The following is a 17,775-nucleotide window of genomic DNA, read 5'->3' on the forward strand; positions in this document are numbered from 1 at the left end:
TTCTTTTTGAAAAAAAAAGACAGATTATTATAGATGTATATGGATTATTAAAGGCTCAATAAGATTGTTATAAAAAATATTTATCTTTTATATTTAATTTTAAGAATTTTTAATCAAATGAATTAAGCCAAGATTTATATTTTAAAAATAGAAAAATAAAAAAATAAAAAAATAAAATTTAGAAGAGAATATAATTTAGTATACATCAAAATAAAAGATGAATAAAAGACCATATTTTAATTAGGTATGGATATTTTGAAAATAATATCATGCCTTTTGAACTTATAAATGTACTAGTTACTTTTTAATATCTAATAAATAATATCTTTGAAGAATTTTTGGATGATTTTTTTGTTTATTATTTTAGATAATATTTTAATCTATTCTAAAAACATTGAACAGCATGAATTTCATATTTATCATGTATTAAAAAAACTTAGAGATGCAAGATTCTATGTCAAGATAAAAAATAAAAAATAAATATATATTTTACGCTATTCAAGTTGATTTTTTATAAAACATCATTTCAAATTATTATCTTATAATAGATCCTTCAAAAATTCAAAATTTCATAAATTAAAAGATTTCAAAAATAATAAGAAATATAAAATATTTTTTGTGATTTATCAATTATTATTAGATCTTCATAAATAATTCTTTTAATGTTGTAGCTCTATTTATATGTTAGACTTGTAAAGACAAGTTTAAATAGAGTAAAGAAGTAAAAGCATCATTTGAAGTCTTAAAGACAACTTTTATTTCTACACCAATCTTATATTATGTTAACTTTTGTAAGGCATTAATTATTGAATCAAATGCATCAAAATTTTCTTTAAATGTAATATTGTCAAAAATCAAAGCAAAAACTTTACCATATTATTATTTATTCAAGTAAATTTACAACAATAAAGATTTTTTATATTTATGTATTTACAATAATAAAAACTTTTAGACTTTCTTACCTTACACCAAAAGTATGAGATGTAGATTTTTATCAACAACAAATAACTCTTTTAATGTCAAAAAAAATTAATCTTTGAATAATCAAATTAACATTGACTATTGATTCAATCTTTTTTAAATAAGTTCAATTAAGTATGTCCTTTAATCTTTTTGTTCATGACATTAAAAATAATCTATTAAAACTTCATGATACTTATAAGTTTAAATTCAAGGATAATCTACCCTTTTTAAAGAGATACTTGTATATTTTAAAAGCTGAAGCACAATTACAAGCTCTTCACGTTGTTAAAATTTTTGAGCTATTGGATATTTTTTACACAGCAAAATATTGTAATTAATTTAAAAAGATTTTGGTCGCTTCAAATATGATTTATACAATCATGTGATATTTTTTTAAGATCATAAATTTTTCATTATTTATCTTATAGACTTTTATAACCACTATCTGTATCAAAATAACCTTGGTCTTTTGTTTCTATGGATTTTATTACAAATCTTCCAACCTCAAGTTCATAAGACTTCATATTTGTCATAGTAAATTGTTTCACAAAAATAACACATTTTGTTTCATATACAAAATCTATTATAGATAAAAAAAAAAAATAACTAAATTTTTTCTTTATAATATTTATTACAATCATGGATTATAAAAAGATATTATATTTAATAAAAGAATCTAATTTATATTAAGATTTTTGAGATATTTTTTAAAGTTTTTAAAGATATATATATATATAATTATCTTTGGCTTTTTATTCTCAAATTGATAAATAAAAAAATAGATAAATCAAATTTTGGAGCAATATTTGAAATATACCATTATGATGATTGGTCAACTTTTCTTCCATTGACAAAGTTTTTTTTATAATAATACAATATATATTTCTATTCAATAAATATTTTTTCATATTAATTATAATTATCATCCACAACTTGATATATTTGACTTTTCAAAAGTTAATAATCTTATATCAAAAGATTTAACAAATCATTTATTAAAGTTACATCTAATAATAAAAATATAATTTAAAAATATTAATAAATATTAATAAATATCAATAAATAGATAAATAAATAAATAAATAAAAATTAATGCTAATATTAATGCTAATGCTTATTATAAAGAACAACTTTAATTTCACATTAACAACAAAATATAGTCACTTTGATGTAATTTCAAAACTAGATGCCTTTTTGATAAGTTGGATTATTATAGACTTGAACCATTTCTTATTTGTGAACATATTAATTTACTTTCAAATCAATTATTATAAAGTTTATTTATATAAATTTTATAATATTATTTATATAAACTAGAATCTATGAAGATCCTTTCTATATTCTACACGTCTCTTTTTAAATCATATAAGATACTAAATATTCTAAGAAGAAGATAAATGCCACATCTCTTTATAAAAGTAGATAATATTCAAGAATTTGAAGTTGAAGAAGTCTTAGACTCCATGTAGAGCCAATTTAGGTTGAAATATCTTACTTATTGGCCCAGATATATTATTAGTGAACACTTATAGAAGCTAACTAAGAATATTATAAATACAATAATTAAAATAATAAAATTCTATCAATATTATTTATCAAAATAAAGATAAAGAGTCAAATAATTCATTGCTATAAAAAAAAATGAAAATCAATGAAGATTGCATTTCATATTCTATTATTGATTTTTTATATTTGTGGTGCTATGAAAATAGAGAATCAACAACAAATATATTCAACTAAAGAGCTATTGTTTGTTGAGTTACTAGATGAAATATTCTAATTATTGCAGCCTTCAAGACAATCTAATAGAGATGAAGACGTTCAAAAACAACATGTTCTTCTTAGAATAGTTAGTAAAATATAACGCATTTGGTATCACAATCTTAAAAGAGACTCCTAATGTTTAGTAATATTATTAGAGATAGAAATTAGTCATGATAGATGTACAAATATTTTATTAAAAATAAAATAAAAATTTCAATAATGATCATATATTTGGGTGGTGTTTATGCTTTAATATAGGATACTATCAATAGTTAAGAGAACCTATCAACTACCTTTGAAGGAAAAAAAAATCTTAGCATGTGGAAAATCCAATTTATTGCATCTTAGACTTTTTTAACATGTGATCATTGCTTCTTATGCAACTTGTCTCAAAAAAGACAAATAATGTTATGGACATACATATTTATTCATATAAATATCTAAATATTATTAATAAATAGAAATAAATATAAACAAATAAATTTAATAATATCTTATAGAAAATCTTTTAAAAGCTTCATAGATGCAACTTGGATTTTATATGTATCTATAAGTCATTGGTAGGTTAAAAACTCGGCCAATAAGTTGGCCACATGTCACATATGTTGGCTATTTGTAATATAAGTTGATTGTGTGGCATACATATAAAAAGCTTATATTGCAAGTTAGACATATGTTGCAAGTTGGACATGCATTGGAGGTCCTATAGAATGTTGCCACATAGCTTTTAATTAGATAGTATATATAGAAGTAAGAGTTAGACCTTTTTTATTATTATCACCTTGTTTTTTGCTTTTAATCTAATTTCAATAGTCTCTAGTTTTTCTAATCTTTGAAAATAGATATTCCAATTTTTTCTTGAATATACATATTTTCTTATTTCTATTTTTTCATCTTTCTTTAATATACATCTTACTTCTTTATGTATCTTCTTTAAATTTTTTGTCCTTGATATCATGTCATTAAGAAGGAGGACTAACGTAAGGCCTAGGGAGAAACAAAGTACAAAGAAGAACAAACTTGGTTCACAAAAAATAAATCCTTTTTTAATCAATCAAATTTAATTCCTCCAACCATTGAATTCTTGATGTCATTGATTGCTTCCCTAACCTACTATTAGTAGTACAAGTTCTTTAAGCCAATGACTTTGAAAAAAAAAAACAAATTTTTAAAATGAATCTATATATTTTTTTACTCGCTTGCTCTTAATGAATAGCAAGCAAGGCAACAAAAAATTGATATCTCTCATCTTGCAACTTGTATTAGATAGTCTTATTTACTCTCAAAGCTTTTATGCAACAATTTAAGTAATAGCTAAGTAAAACCAATAAGATTACATAAGTATACATATAAACATTATAAATTTTGTATTAAATATATTTTTATTAAAAAATTTAATAAGAATAAATATAATATAAATTTTAATTATTTCATCTTATTTCATAATATATTATCTATGTATTTCTATCCTAATTTTTTAAATTTATCTTATTAAATATAAAATCTAAACATGAATATGATAAGATAGTTATTTGTATATCAATTTCAAAAATAAATAAAATCATGATAAAAATTTATAAATGTTATCTCATAAGTAGTAGTCATTATTAAAGAAGTTTTAGGATTTGATACTAATAATAATATTTTATTAAATCTAAATTTTTCATGCCATTAAATATAAAAAAAATTAAGAAATAAAAATAATTTAAATTATACATAAATATATAAAATATAATATAATATATAATTATATATTTATTATTTTTTAGCTATTGATTATAAAATAAATATATTTTTTACTTTATTAATATATAAATAAAATAAATTAAAAAAATTATATAATATTAATTGAAATAAGTATAGGATAAGATTATTTATTATAGGAATTGTTATTGCAAACAGTTTTATTAACATTTTCTAAAAACAATGTACCTATATAGAATAATGAGCAATCAAAACTAAAGAAAGACTATAAAGAGTGGAGATGTGGATAACCATAATATCTCATTATTAGAGATTCTAAACTTTTGAAGTCTTACAATATTAAAAAAAAAAAAAAAAAAAAAAAAAAAAAAATCTTATTAGATCCTAAATCTTCATATACAAGTTCAAAGTCTTTGCTAAAAAGGAGATAAATAAAATTAATTAAAAAAATGTAGAATAAAAATCATAAATTAATTAAAATAAAATAAATATATTACTCTAATAAGTATTAAATTTAAAATAGAAGTTGTTAGCCTCATAACTAATAAAAAAAAAGAATATAGAAAGTTTCTTGTAAATTTAATAAAAACAATTTTTTAGTAGAAATAAAAATTAAAAACCACAAAAACAAAAAAAAACAAAAATATGAACAAAAAAAACTTAGAAGTAAATGAAATTTATAAAGAAGTATATGTAACACCCAAGAATATTATAATGAGTTTTTTAGCCAATTTGTATTGCTTTGCATACCTATTAGATATCAAAAAAAAAATAAAAAAATAAAAAAATAAAAATAGTCTAGATATAGTTTTTAAATAGAAATTATATCAAAATACTTCTAGAAGGCTTTGCATAGGCATGTGGTCTATAGCCAACATCATGTACAACTTAGTATAAAAAAAAAAAAAATTTATGTAAATAAGATATGTAATTATATAAGGGTTGGATTAGATTTAACTAGCTATAATAGTAGCTAGTATTATATATAGTATATAATAGTTATTATATAGCTAATCTAGTATTATTTAGTATTATATATAGTATATAATAGCTAATCTAGTATTTTAAAAAAAAACTTTATTTCTAAAAATATACTATTTAATAATTCCTCTAAATTATTAAAAAAATACATAAAAATATTTTTTAAATATCCATTATTTATGTTAAAGTTTGTAAATAAATTTATTTACAATAGATTCTAAATATACTATTAGAATACATAGAATTATTATAAAATTCTTCAAATGGAACTTAAAGACTTTTTATAATGATAAATTAATGATTGTATCTTCAATATTAAAACAATAGAATTTTTTAAATTATTATTAGAAAAAACATCATTCTACTACAAAGATACGGTAATAAAATAGCCAAGGAGAATCAAAGATAAATCACTTTATTAAATTTTCTTTATAAAAGCTATGCTAAAGAACTTTAATTTACTATCAAAAATATATTTTTGGAGGCAATTCTATAAGAAACACTTTTTTTTCTTCAAATTTATTTTAAAATATATTTTAGTGTTTTATAAATTTTTATATTTGGCCAAAAAAATAGAATAATTATAGATTTTAAAAGCATGGAAAGCATTTTACTACTTTTATTTTTATTTTTTTGATAATAGACAAGTTGAAATTCCATCATATATTAAGAGAAATAATAAAGCGACCCAAAGATTTATTGAAGTGATCCACTCTAACTTAACTATCATTACACCCTTGAAGCTTCTACCCTTGTTCTTATCTATTTTTTATTCTCAGCTATTCCTTGTTCTCAACTATTGCTAAAGACAAGGGCATGGGACTAGGAATAGAGAAACACCTAGGTATGGGGATAGGATGGAAAGGATACAATAATGGTTTAAACATGTGGATTGATTTAGTAAGAATTTGGATTGCTTTATCATTTTCCTATATTAATGTATATAATCAAAATATTATTAATTAAATTAGAAGTAACTTTTAACACTATTAAAAACTTAATAAGTAAGTTTTTTTAAAATAAAGTATTGAACAAGGATACTTTTTTGCTACTTATCTATTTTATCATATTAAGAGAAATTTTAAACTTGATACTTTCAAAAAAAACACAAAGTGAAAGAATAAAAGACATTAAACTTTTCCTAATGAAATTTAATAGACTATTAATCAATACATCAATAATCCTATATTTATTATTGGAAGTAATAAATAATATATAATCTAAATAATATGTATCCTAAATTAATTCTAAATAATTTTTTGGTTAGAAACAAATTAGATTAGATCTAAAAAATATTAATAAGACAATGAAGTTCTTAAACTCCTCTAGAAAAATTGATTTATATTAAGAGAAGATAAATAAGAAGATGTAAGTTGATTCTTTGATAAACTACTTGATCTATCTATAAAAATACATAATAGAGATGACTTTTCTATAATTTAATAAGATATCTATAAAGATTAAAGATCATTATAAGAAACTTTTATTAAGATTGTTGTCAATCCAATGTCCTAACCAAAGTAACTTAGAATGTATATCCAATATCTAAAAAGAGTAAAGATTCAAAAAAATTGCTATCTAAGAATCAACAACCAAAAATAACAAAAATATAATTTTAGTTTTATTTATTTTTTGAGCTTTATAGAACAATTAGAGTTCAATCCTTTCACATGTACATACAAATCAAGACTAAAGCTAATAAACAATGTAGAACCATGCAAAATACTATTTTATTTAGTAAAACTAGATTAGGATTTGGCTCAATTACATGATTAGGTATATTTTTTCTATAACAATATTTTATTTAATACAATTTTCGGTTTGAATACACACAATTAAAAATTTATATAAACCTAGTATATTTGGTATTAGAGCATACTAATAAACAAGTAGAAGCTTGAAGTTCAAGTCATTTAGAATTGTCAAATACATCACCAATCAACATCAAAAAGAATGTTATATAGTTGCTAAGAAATTAATTTATGCAAAAAGAATTTGGAATTAGATTTATTTTTTTATTTTTTTATTTTTTTTATATATAATAAGTTTGTCTTATGCATTAAGAATTGGAAACTATAAAACCTACCAAGTAAGCTCAAGGAATTTTAATTGGAAAACATCTTTCCATATATATATATGGTTTAATATTATTTGGTTTTTGATTTGCAACACCTATTTGTAAATTATATAAGCTCAACACAATCCAAAATCTTTTGATGATAAGATATGTTGGAACAATATGATGCAAAAACTCCTATGAACTTAATTTATTAGCCATAAAAAAATTATGTCAAAAAAATTATCAACAAAAAATAAAAATATATAACAATATATTAAAATTCTATACATAGATTTTCACACAAAGAAATAATTAATAAATGACTAATAAAACTATATAGTACACAAAACATATTTTAAAGAGATAAAACACCAACATCTTTTTTAATAATCTAATAATTCATGCACTACCTAAGCTATAATAACATAATTGAATAAGTAAGACCATAATGCAGTTGTTTCTTCTCTCTCTCTTTATCTTCTAATTCATTCATGTCTAAATAATTATGATTCCCTTGGATTAGAAGCAAACCATGGCACTCATCCACAATGTCATAACATCCATTACATACTTTCATCCCATATTTTCATCCCATACTTTCATCCCATGTTTTCATCCCATACTTTCATCCGAAGAGTCACAACATCCATCCTGTATTTTCATCTATAAGTCATACCATCCATTCCATACTTACATCCCCCAAGCAAATGTACGCAACAAAAGTGGACGAGAAAACGACAAAGGAGCGGGACCTGAAGACGAAGGGAAACAGTTCTTCGGCGAGTTCAACATGAATGAATGAATGAATGAATGAATGCGCCGTTTCTTTCTTCGAGGCCCTGCGGCGATCGTCAGAAGGGAGCCCTCGGAGATGTCCACAATGGCGGCTGCTGCTGCTGTTGCTGCTGTGTCGAGCTTTTGCATGTTGTCCATGTGCATGTGCGCTTGCGGCAGCCTAAAAGCTCACCCTGAATTCGTAGTTGGAGTCGTCATGCCAAGGCCAGTTGCGATCATGGGACGTGCTGAATGCGCCGTCGTGATGAGCGTGCGAAACTCCCTTACCACAGCGATTGAAGTGGAATCGCCCGAGTGTGCGTCGATTTGTCAGAGCCAGGAGACATGGCAGGGGGAATCCAAACAGAGGAGCGTATCTGGAGCATCAGAGAGGTGAGCTACCGAGGAATCGTGGGTTCGAGACTAGGACGTGACCCTCTGAGTGTGGAATTTTAGAGAATGTTTGGGGACGACGACGAAAAATTAGTTGGCCGAAGCACGCAGCTCACAAAAGTCGCCTCCCGCACATGCGGCTTTCTCCGTCGGCACGAACACCGACAACCGAGTTACTGTTGTTGTGAAGTAATGGCTCACAGAACACCATTTATTGATTACAGAGTGGGGCGGTCGCAGCGAAGAAGGCGCTCATGCTTACAATGTGTCATGCGAACCCTCAACATCATCACCATCCACTTCCACAACCAAAAGTACTCGCCAATTCAATCATCACACATTCCTGATAGCTTGCATTAATCTAACAAGTAGATAGCACAAATAAGAGCTATCGGCACACCATACAGGCAAGAAGCAGGTGGCATTTGAATGCAGTTCACATCAATCCATGGAGTCTTTATTCATTTTCATCATCGGAAGAAACAATCTAATTGCCGCGAGGATTTTGCAGAGTCCCCGGAGATCTTCGCAATAAACCTCTGCAATGCACTGTGCTGCAGCTCTCCGACAAACAGTGCGTATTGTGGCGATTCCGCACACAGTAGGATGTTCACACTAGAACATAGATTCAGATACATTAGTTGCATTGCCCACTCCCGATGTCACAAAGTCTCAAGAATCTGAAGGCGTAGCCAAACACGAAATGCTACTTGGAACATGCTGCAGGTTTCCGTGGCAGCCAAAGCGATTTATTCGCCGCTCACAGCTGAGCAACTGGTGGCCATGGACGGGGAGAACTGCCAGATTGTGCAAAATGAGCGGAACAAAATATCCAAGTGACCAATTCAGTACTGATGACCACGTCGTCAGTTGAAGCAGTTTTTAGCGGCAGGTCGACGCCCTTACACGCATTCTACTAAGCTTTACCTGCAATCACATTGTCTATTCATTGTGGAATTTGTCCAGAATTGTGAGCAGTTGGAGTGCGCTGGGTCGATTAAGTGAGAGTGACGGGCAGATCAATGCAGCTCTAGGACAAGATCTTCAACATTTCCAATCGTCTATGCACGATTTGGGGGTGAGGCTGAGGAATTTGTTGACAATAAGAGAAGCCTTACTCAAAACTTTGTCTGGAGAGACGTGATGCTTTGCGCACGTTGGTTAAGAAATCAAACTCTTCCGCCGAAGCGCTCAACAAGGGGGGCGGTCACGCAGCCCAAGAAATATCCCCACAGCAACCATTCACAACTGAGTTTAATAATCAAACAGTTACACTCATGCCATCAATTCTCTCAAGCTTGTGTAGATACTCGTCTTGTTGAATACTAGAAAAGATCTGTAAGGGAGTAGTACTTGGACTGTATCAGGACAACGTAGATCAAGGTCCTAGGCTCATAACATTCGATCCAGCTTTTTCTACACATCAATTTGAGAGGATAGTTCCTACATGTCATGTGAGTCATGCTCTGAAAAATTCACGTCAGGGCTAGGGTTTCGACACGTATAATGATTCTGGTTATTATTTGGACTAAAACCTCGGCATACATCCTATATTAGATTATAATATAATAGATCGTTTGGTAAACTTACAAAACATTATCAAGACTTAAGCTGGCTATCCACCCTGACAAATGACTAGACATCCACATACAGTAAATCAACATGATTACAATAGAATCTGGCTGCTGAATCACAAATTTAGCTCTAAAAGTCTTCCTAGAATTAAATGTTTCTAGATTATTTCTACTAGAAATCCATAAACAATGTCATATCTTGTTTTAAACTGGCTCATTTCGCTCTTGAAATACCGTGCAGCTTACAGCTCATGCAGTACAAGCACTTTTGAGTACAAGTGCATTGAATCAAGAAGACCTAAAGGTATTTTGAGATCAACAAAACAAATCGTACATCGGACTTTAGCGACAAAACCAACAAGATCCATGCCTACAAACGGGATAAAGCTAGAAAGTTTAGATACGTGTTCTTCTATGAAAGATCGAAAGCCTCTCAGCGAATAACTTCCAGTACATTGTACGAAACTACAGAAATCTATAATGGGAATGCATCTTAATTAAACTACGCACATGTTAAAATGCCAAATTAGTCAGTAGTAAAAGATCATCAACCAACAGCAGATGCCTTGCCAGATCTAAAGAAACTGGAAAGGCTGTAACCCGCCTAAGGATCAGAAGTTTCGCAGTAAAAAAAACCTGCACTAAAATAGATGATTCTTCAACAGATGCACAAGATACCCCGCTCCTCCTACAATTCCATTGCCAGGGAGCGCTCGCCAGGTACCACGCAGAAATCAAGGAAATCGAGGGGAGCAACGAAACGTTCTTCAGCCTGTGCATCCTTCTCCAATAAGATTCTGCATGCTTTCTTATGAAAACACTTAAATTCCGCATGTTTTCTAATACAAAGGCCTTCAGCTGAAACCCACCCACTTCCACCTTATTGTTATTATCTAGGGGTTGGGGCAGAACTGAAAATTTCACCATTTGACTAACCGAACGACAAAACTGCCTCTCCATGAGGACCAGATTTAGACCCTCTTGGCCATTGAGCATACGGAGCTATTGATGAATTTGTCTGTGAGTTTTCTTGTTCTGCCAGCTCCAGGCTGTGACGATGAACTTCGCTTTTACCCGACTCACTCAGATGGGACAGCCCAACCAGAACTTTCTAACTCCTGAACTAACTCATTTTTAAGGAAGAAATCATCAAGGCAGGGATTAAGGAACCTACACCGGGACTTGATGCTGAACGTACTGGAAAACGATGTCATTGAGAAGGCCCAAAGCCAAACCCTGTGGAAACTTTGCACTTCACCATAAAGTTCGAGTCCAGTATTCTGATTTCGCTGTTTCTTTAGTATTTTGCCCTATTCTGTTGTGTTCTATTAAACAGAATAATTCAGAGGGCTTATGTCGTGCGAACGGAAGCCAGGCACTTGGATTATAAAACAGAATGAACAAGAGAGCCGAAATGTTTTGAATCAGCAAATCGAAATGGTACCTATGATACACTCAATGTCGTAAGGATTTCAAGACTGCAGCACCCAGGCAGCTAAATGAATGTACATCTGCCAGGGTGTAATATGAAAGCTTTCAACATACGTCTTGTGGGCTGCACATACACTTGCTGCGCATGCACCACTTGCAGCTCGCATGGACTGTTGCGAACTGGGCTCTGCGATGCTACCTACTTACTAAGATTTAGTTTCTAGAAAAGTAGACTCGTGCATTCAAACCCTCTATAGGTAATTTGTATGTGTGTATCCATTCTGATGGTTCAGACTCGGACCTTGCGAGTGGAAATTCCGGCCCCCAAAAGGATCTGAGGTATGGCTATCAAAACCCTTGGCTTGATAGTTTTTGACACCAATTAAAGCTTCACCATCATACTCCACCACATTCTCCCAGTTTTCGTATGCTACTTTTACCAATTTGTCAACATAAACCTGCAAATCCGAAGTAAGAAACAAACATTAGGACTCAAATCAAAGCAACTCTACATTTAATTTTAAAACTAGCAGAGAAACATCGCATACAGCAGTCTTGGGCATCAAAATCAGTGCAAGGATATTCTCAAGCCCACCGATAACATGCAAATTTGAACACAATTTGAGTGCGACAGTTTACCTTCTCACTGTCAGAAAGAGAATCAACGGACATGTAAGAACCATCAGCAATAAGCCCCATTAGCTGAAAAATGTTGTTGAATATGACGCCGATATTCTGCTTCTCATCAGCGTAATACACATGCAACTTTCCGCTCAACACACACGTTTTGGCATGCTCCACGGTGCCCTCCCACATTTTATTTGACATTCCGTTTCCTAAAATCTGAATTCATAAACCACCACACTTAATAAGGTTCCAGAAATAGAAGTACAAAAACTGCAAGATATTTAGTATAGATAACTGCAGTTACACCGAAGAATACAAGATATAAATTGAAGTCAAAGCACGATGAGTGATGTTGACAAAAACGTCTATAATTGATTTCAACACAATATAGAAGAAAAAATAAATATCAGCTTTCGAAAAAGAAAAAAGAAAAAAGAAAAAAGAAAAAAAAAAAAAAAAAAAAAAAAAAAAAACCTTACTCCTCACAAGTTTACAATAACCAATTGCTTACATTCCGTAGCCTCTGAGGGTCCATGACTACTAGACGTAGAAAATCCTCCACTGTCACGACATTGGCTTGATTAAGACGCTTGTGGAAAGCACCATCTTTCCCAATCTTGTCCAAGCGCCACACCTCGTCATTCAAGGCAGGTGGGTAGTGCTTTTTGTACACTGCACGAAAGTTTCAGCACAAAGAAAACTGTAAGTGGTTGCATCCAATCAAGTACCATGCTGCCTGATTCTTTTTTTCAAAAACTTTGGCACCGAACAAATCATACACAAACCGAAAGAGCACAGCTACGGAAAATAAATAAATAAATAATAAAAATAAAAGGAATTGTAGCAACTCCTAGAGATATCACATGGGAGAACCATTAAAACAAAGAACGTACGTTCTCCACGATGATCTTTGACGGTGAAGGCTTCAGTCTTGGCTTCTCGAATTCTCATGCCTTCACATTGACCAGACGCAAGTCTCACACCTAACCGGAACTTGCGACTGCGAATCCAACTGGAATTATCGGTAAATGTTAATTCTCCTAGGGTCCCGACTCCATCCTTCAGGGTGACACTCAGCTCCCCTGTAAGAAGGGGTCTCTTCCCATCTCGCTCCCTAACCATATAATTCTCAAATTCTTCCTGAGTCCAATTCTCTTCATCGTCAGCAGTGAAGTCACCTTCCAGCACAACTATGTCCAGCTTGGCTGATGCTTCGGGACCAGATGTAACAACATGCCCGGTATTGGTATTCTGTAAAACCACATGGATCGCAGAGCCTTGCTCTCCCTCCACTTTACTTCCAGTGAAAAGGGGAAGAGCCAATTTGTTTCTGAATTGTAAACGTAGATTCTGCTGATCAGGGCCCTGAATCTTTCTTGGTGAAGACCTGCATACGACAAAATTCATCGCCAATAATTTAGAATACAAACATGCAACCATCACTGTCGACGACGACACTCTATCGCACATGTAAACCATTCTATCTTCGAAAACATGTCTGAACTTCACATGTGTGAGCAATCATGGAAAGTTCATGAGGACTGAAATAATAGCAGCCTATATGTATTCTGTAGAAATTGGTTCAGGTAATTCGGTCTAATTGATTAAGAAGACTATTGTTAATCTTTTAACTAACTCGTGCTCTCCATGCGAAAGAACCGTAACAATTAGTGACTGAAAAAAAAAAAAAAAAAAAAAAAAAAAAAAAAAAAAAAACTTAGACGGTTTAACGACATCATACCGTATTCCACCAACTTTCGGAGGAGCAAATTTGGTAAGCGCACGCTCCACCTCCTCTCCTACCTGCCACCAAGTGCATTCAACAAATCAAATTCCACTATGAAAACATATTATCCTGATGCTCTCAAAAAGAAAAGTACCAACAGCTACACAGCACATCCCTTGAGATCCCAAAGGAGGAGTGGTAATATGAACGATCCAGGTTTGTGAGATTAAAACCGCCAATCCTAGTCTATCTACGGTATTCATAAGCGACGTAGTACGTGCAACCTACTGCTTACAAACAGTGATCAACAAAAGGCACCGACCATTTTCCGAAGAAGCGGCTCTAGAGTTGAACACAATTTCTGCATACAGTCCATTTTCACAGCTTCAACAATGACACTGCACATAGAAAGGTCAATCATGAGACAGAAGCCTGTGGCAATGTGGAATCTTACTTCGCTAACAAGAACAAGAAATACAAGAAGCTTCTAAAATTTTGAGAAAAGCCTGCCGGCACGATAGTAAACCATCTTTCTACGACTTGACGGCGACGATAGGTTCAAGAACAAGCACCCAAAGAACAGAAAAAAACCTTGGAACAGGATTCGGCTCTCCTTTAGTTCTATTAAAAGACTAGGAGGAAGAAGCCTGGGACATGAAAGAGGGTGTCCAAACCTGGCAAGCTGTGGGCGCGGCCGCTTTTCTTCCGGCATACCATCCTTGGAGCCATCTCTTTCACGCTTCTCTCTCGACATTCCGACACCAATACTTGAGCTGTGTGCCGAGTAAGCCAGATTGACGACAGAAATACTATGAATTCTCGCTTCTCTTCCGACGATACCTGGAATAAGTCAAATCCGTCTCTTTCCTCTTGGATCCGATTTCTTCTAAGAAACCTCCACAAATCTATAACACCACATTCAGACACACATCCAACTAAAACGGAAAGCACTCGAAAAGGCAGCTTGTGCGTAAGAAACCTTTTCCGGTAAAACCAACAAGAAAATTCTATAATAGTTCCCTCTTCGCCACCACACTACCGCACAATCTATACTGCTCTATACCGTACCACAATCTAACGACAACGAAGTCGGCCCACTATCAGAAGTAAGAAGACCGTCCAGAAATAACATCTTCAACCCCAAGACCAAACCAAAATCAGCCGGAAATTTCCGACCGCCAACCCAGCAGCCCCCGCTCTCCTTCCTTTCCCTGCACTCTCGCACATAAAACTACCTGGTACGAAACTAGCACGAACCCACAGAGCCAAAGCAAAGCCCGGAAAGATGCCAGACCACGAAACCCCACGGCAGCTTCTCTGCCACCAAGTTCCTCCTGGAAACACCCCAGTCAGTGTGCCCAAGGGGATGTGAGTAAGATCCGTATGGGCAAGACAGGTCAATACAAGGACAAGTAAACTTATGGGGGCTCGAGTACGCTTAGCGCTTCATCATTCTCGCAACGACGTAGCGGACGACTAAACGGACATCGCACGCAACCTTCGGTTCTCGATTCTTCTTCCTCTCCTCCTCTCATGTAAAGGAATAAGAGCAGGCTGTCGACACTAGTGTGAGCGTATGTGTCTCTGGCGATGCAGCGAAGGAATGCTAACAAGCGGCAAAAGATGGTGGGAACGAATAAGGGCAACACCTTGGAACGTTTGGAACCTCTAGAACTCTGCAACGCATCATTCGTCAACATACGGCAAGGCTGGCCACTCTGGTTGTGGCGAGACGGGTCACCGCTACGGCTATGGCCAGGCCTCCGCAGACGAAAGATGGGTGTGCGAGAAAAGATAAAGAAAAGTGAGATAGATACTAAAAAGAGGCCCCGCGCGCGCAGGCGGCTATGGATTGTTCTCATCCGTTGGCGTCGTCACTTGCCTTAAGATTCTGGAAGACGAGGAGGGCAGCCTGGCGACCACGCGGGTTCATCCGTGGCCGCCGTGAAGGTGCCCATGGGCGTGGGCACCCATCTGTCGGGAAATCTCTCTCATGAGTGCTTCGCTCGCTGCAAATGTGGGAGCTCCTCTTGCCCTTCGACGCGGATTCTCTGCGCTCCATGCCTCCGCTTGCCCCCCCCCCCCCCCCCCCCATTGGTGCCGTTCCGGCCACGGTAATCCCAAGTCACTCCTTTCTTTCTTTTCTTTTTTTTTGTTGCTGTAATTGCGCTGTTGATGATTTGGTAAATATCTTTTGGTGCATGCCGCTCCCAGGCCGGAAAGCTGAACAGCTCTCGTCGTCCTGAGCCTTCCTCCGTAAATGTTTTACTTCGCAAATAGTCTTTCTGTTGGCTGACAAAAGTGCGTTGCTGTTGTCATGCCAGGAGCCCTAAACTTATATATGCATATAATATATATATACACAAGCTGATTCTTGTAAAATCCTGGTGGGTAGGTTGTCAGGAGCAGTCATTGAGCGCAGTGTCAGGGTGACACTATTCGCACGCTCTTTTCATCGTTTGATTAATCGCAGACTTTTTCCCTACAACCTAATTTAAATTAAGACGCAGGCTCAGGTAAGGGTGGAGGGTGAATTAAACTACATATTCTTCTTGCAAAAACAATCGAATACAAAGCTCTAACCACATGGAAAAGCTATGAAAACCTAGTCACTTCAGTGGAGAAACACGTCTGTAGTCGTGTATACTGATTGGATTCTTTGAGTTTTGGGCTCCAGGTTGATTCCGGATTACGTAACAATCTGGAAACAACGTAAGTCCCAGTCGTTGTTTGGACATTTGTAGGGAAAAAACAATATTCATTCATAAACTATTGTGAGAAACGTCAAAAATAAAAATAAAATTTTCCGGACTGAAAGATAGTATGCGTGTGTTTCAAAGTTTTGACCAGAAGAGAATGACCAACAACATGCGCCAACGACAAACACCAGTTTCCAATCTCTGTAGACTAGTGCTACGGAGATTGGCCTGGATCTGGAGTTATTGGGCTCCAAAGAGTTTACTTTGTATTGTGCTGATGTCAGGTCAACCTTGTACATCTGCTGACAGTCAGGTTATGTCATTTGGTGGACGCAATTGCAAGCTGCGTCATTGCCTCATCAGATTGTCGGGTTTATATAGAAAGCAGCGGTGGCATCAAGACGTAATGTACTGCTGGTCAGGTTGCGTGGGAAGGGTAAGCGTGGCAAATCTTTGTCATAATCACATGAAATAACACACTTCAGTATTGAGAAATGGCTGAGGAACTATCCAAACAGGTAGAACTACTGGTGCTAATCTACATGGAGGTCAGGCGATCGCACAGGGTGTTATCAGCAGGGGAAGAGGTTCATGCAACAAATTTATGTGACAACGCCACTAGTAGTTGATTAAAAGCTGGAGGCAATGTTGAAAGAAATGTCAGGTTGAGCATCTTTGCAGAAAATGCGAGGCTGGTTCTTAATATGTTCCACGCAATTGCAGGAATTGCTTTGCGGCCTATTTTGGGTCTTTCTGAGGTCAAAGGGCCTTCACAGTCCAAAGGACGATAATTTCTGAACATCTTAACTTCATTCAGACAGCTCTCAGAGACTGGGCCAGCGCTAGTGATCAGGTATGACGTTTTGCTCCATTGAAAAAAAAAGAGTTTAGTAGAACGGAACATGAGAAACAGACCAAGACGTTCCTTAGCATAGACGTCGACCCGGCAGATACTTCTCACTTCGAAGTCCTAATTCATGCTCAAGTATTAAACTGCAGCTAAATTGCAAAGAATGCACCTATAGAACGCATTACATTGAAAAGCAGATCTAAACACGAATGATACATTATTTGTTGTAT

At 33.4% G+C, this 17,775-nt stretch overlaps 2 protein-coding genes and 2 long non-coding RNA genes across 4 annotated transcripts; 3 read left to right on the forward strand and 1 right to left on the reverse strand.

The window, feature by feature from the left end:
• The first annotated feature begins 8,238 nt into the window (after positions 1–8,238).
• LOC149988194 (uncharacterized) lies at positions 8,239–9,336 on the forward strand. Its single transcript, XM_090253412.1, has 2 exons — positions 8,239–8,952; positions 9,150–9,336. The coding sequence occupies exon 1, from the start codon at positions 8,286–8,288 to the stop codon at positions 8,640–8,642; it is 357 nt and encodes a 118-aa protein (XP_090109538.1). The 5' UTR covers positions 8,239–8,285; the 3' UTR covers positions 8,643–8,952; positions 9,150–9,336.
• A 2,227-nt stretch (positions 9,337–11,563) lies between these two features.
• On the reverse strand, positions 11,564–15,778 carry LOC112287415 (calmodulin-binding protein 60 B). The gene is made up of 7 exons (XM_024530360.3): positions 14,671–15,778; positions 14,319–14,394; positions 14,012–14,073; positions 13,164–13,657; positions 12,782–12,942; positions 12,283–12,486; positions 11,564–12,101 (listed from the first exon to the last, which is right to left on the reverse strand). The coding sequence occupies exons 1-7, from the start codon at positions 14,748–14,750 to the stop codon at positions 11,895–11,897; spliced, it is 1,284 nt and encodes a 427-aa protein (XP_024386128.1). The 5' UTR covers positions 14,751–15,778; the 3' UTR covers positions 11,564–11,894.
• A 211-nt stretch (positions 15,779–15,989) lies between these two features.
• LOC149988195 (uncharacterized) lies at positions 15,990–16,817 on the forward strand. The gene is made up of 2 exons (XR_016504944.1): positions 15,990–16,110; positions 16,321–16,817. It is a non-coding gene; the product is annotated as an uncharacterized LOC149988195 (long non-coding RNA).
• A 189-nt stretch (positions 16,818–17,006) lies between these two features.
• Positions 17,007–17,609, forward strand: LOC149988196 (uncharacterized). The gene is made up of 2 exons (XR_016504945.1): positions 17,007–17,131; positions 17,419–17,609. It is a non-coding gene; the product is annotated as an uncharacterized LOC149988196 (long non-coding RNA).
• The last annotated feature ends 166 nt before the right edge of the window (positions 17,610–17,775 follow it).

This window comes from Physcomitrium patens, chromosome 10, assembly GCF_059467195.1.
Source record: "Physcomitrium patens ecotype Gransden chromosome 10, ASM5946719v1, whole genome shotgun sequence".
Lineage (NCBI taxonomy): Eukaryota > Viridiplantae > Streptophyta > Bryopsida > Funariales > Funariaceae > Physcomitrium > Physcomitrium patens.

Bases quoted from the DNA above. Each gene is read 5' to 3' on its own strand.
- LOC149988194 (XM_090253412.1), top strand. From the start codon at position 8,286: ATGCGCCGTTTCTTTCTTCGAGGCCCTGCGGCGATCGTCAGAAGGGAG.
- LOC112287415 (XM_024530360.3), bottom strand. From the start codon at position 14,750: ATGTCGAGAGAGAAGCGTGAAAGAGATGGCTCCAAGGATGGTATGCCG. The intron at 14,074-14,318 runs GTCGGTGCCTTT...ACTTGGTGGCAG, and splicing joins AGCCGCTTCTTCGGAAAATG to GTAGGAGAGGAGGTGGAGCG. The intron at 12,487-12,781 runs GTAAGCAATTGG...TTATGAATTCAG, and splicing joins ACCCTCAGAGGCTACGGAAT to ATTTTAGGAAACGGAATGTC.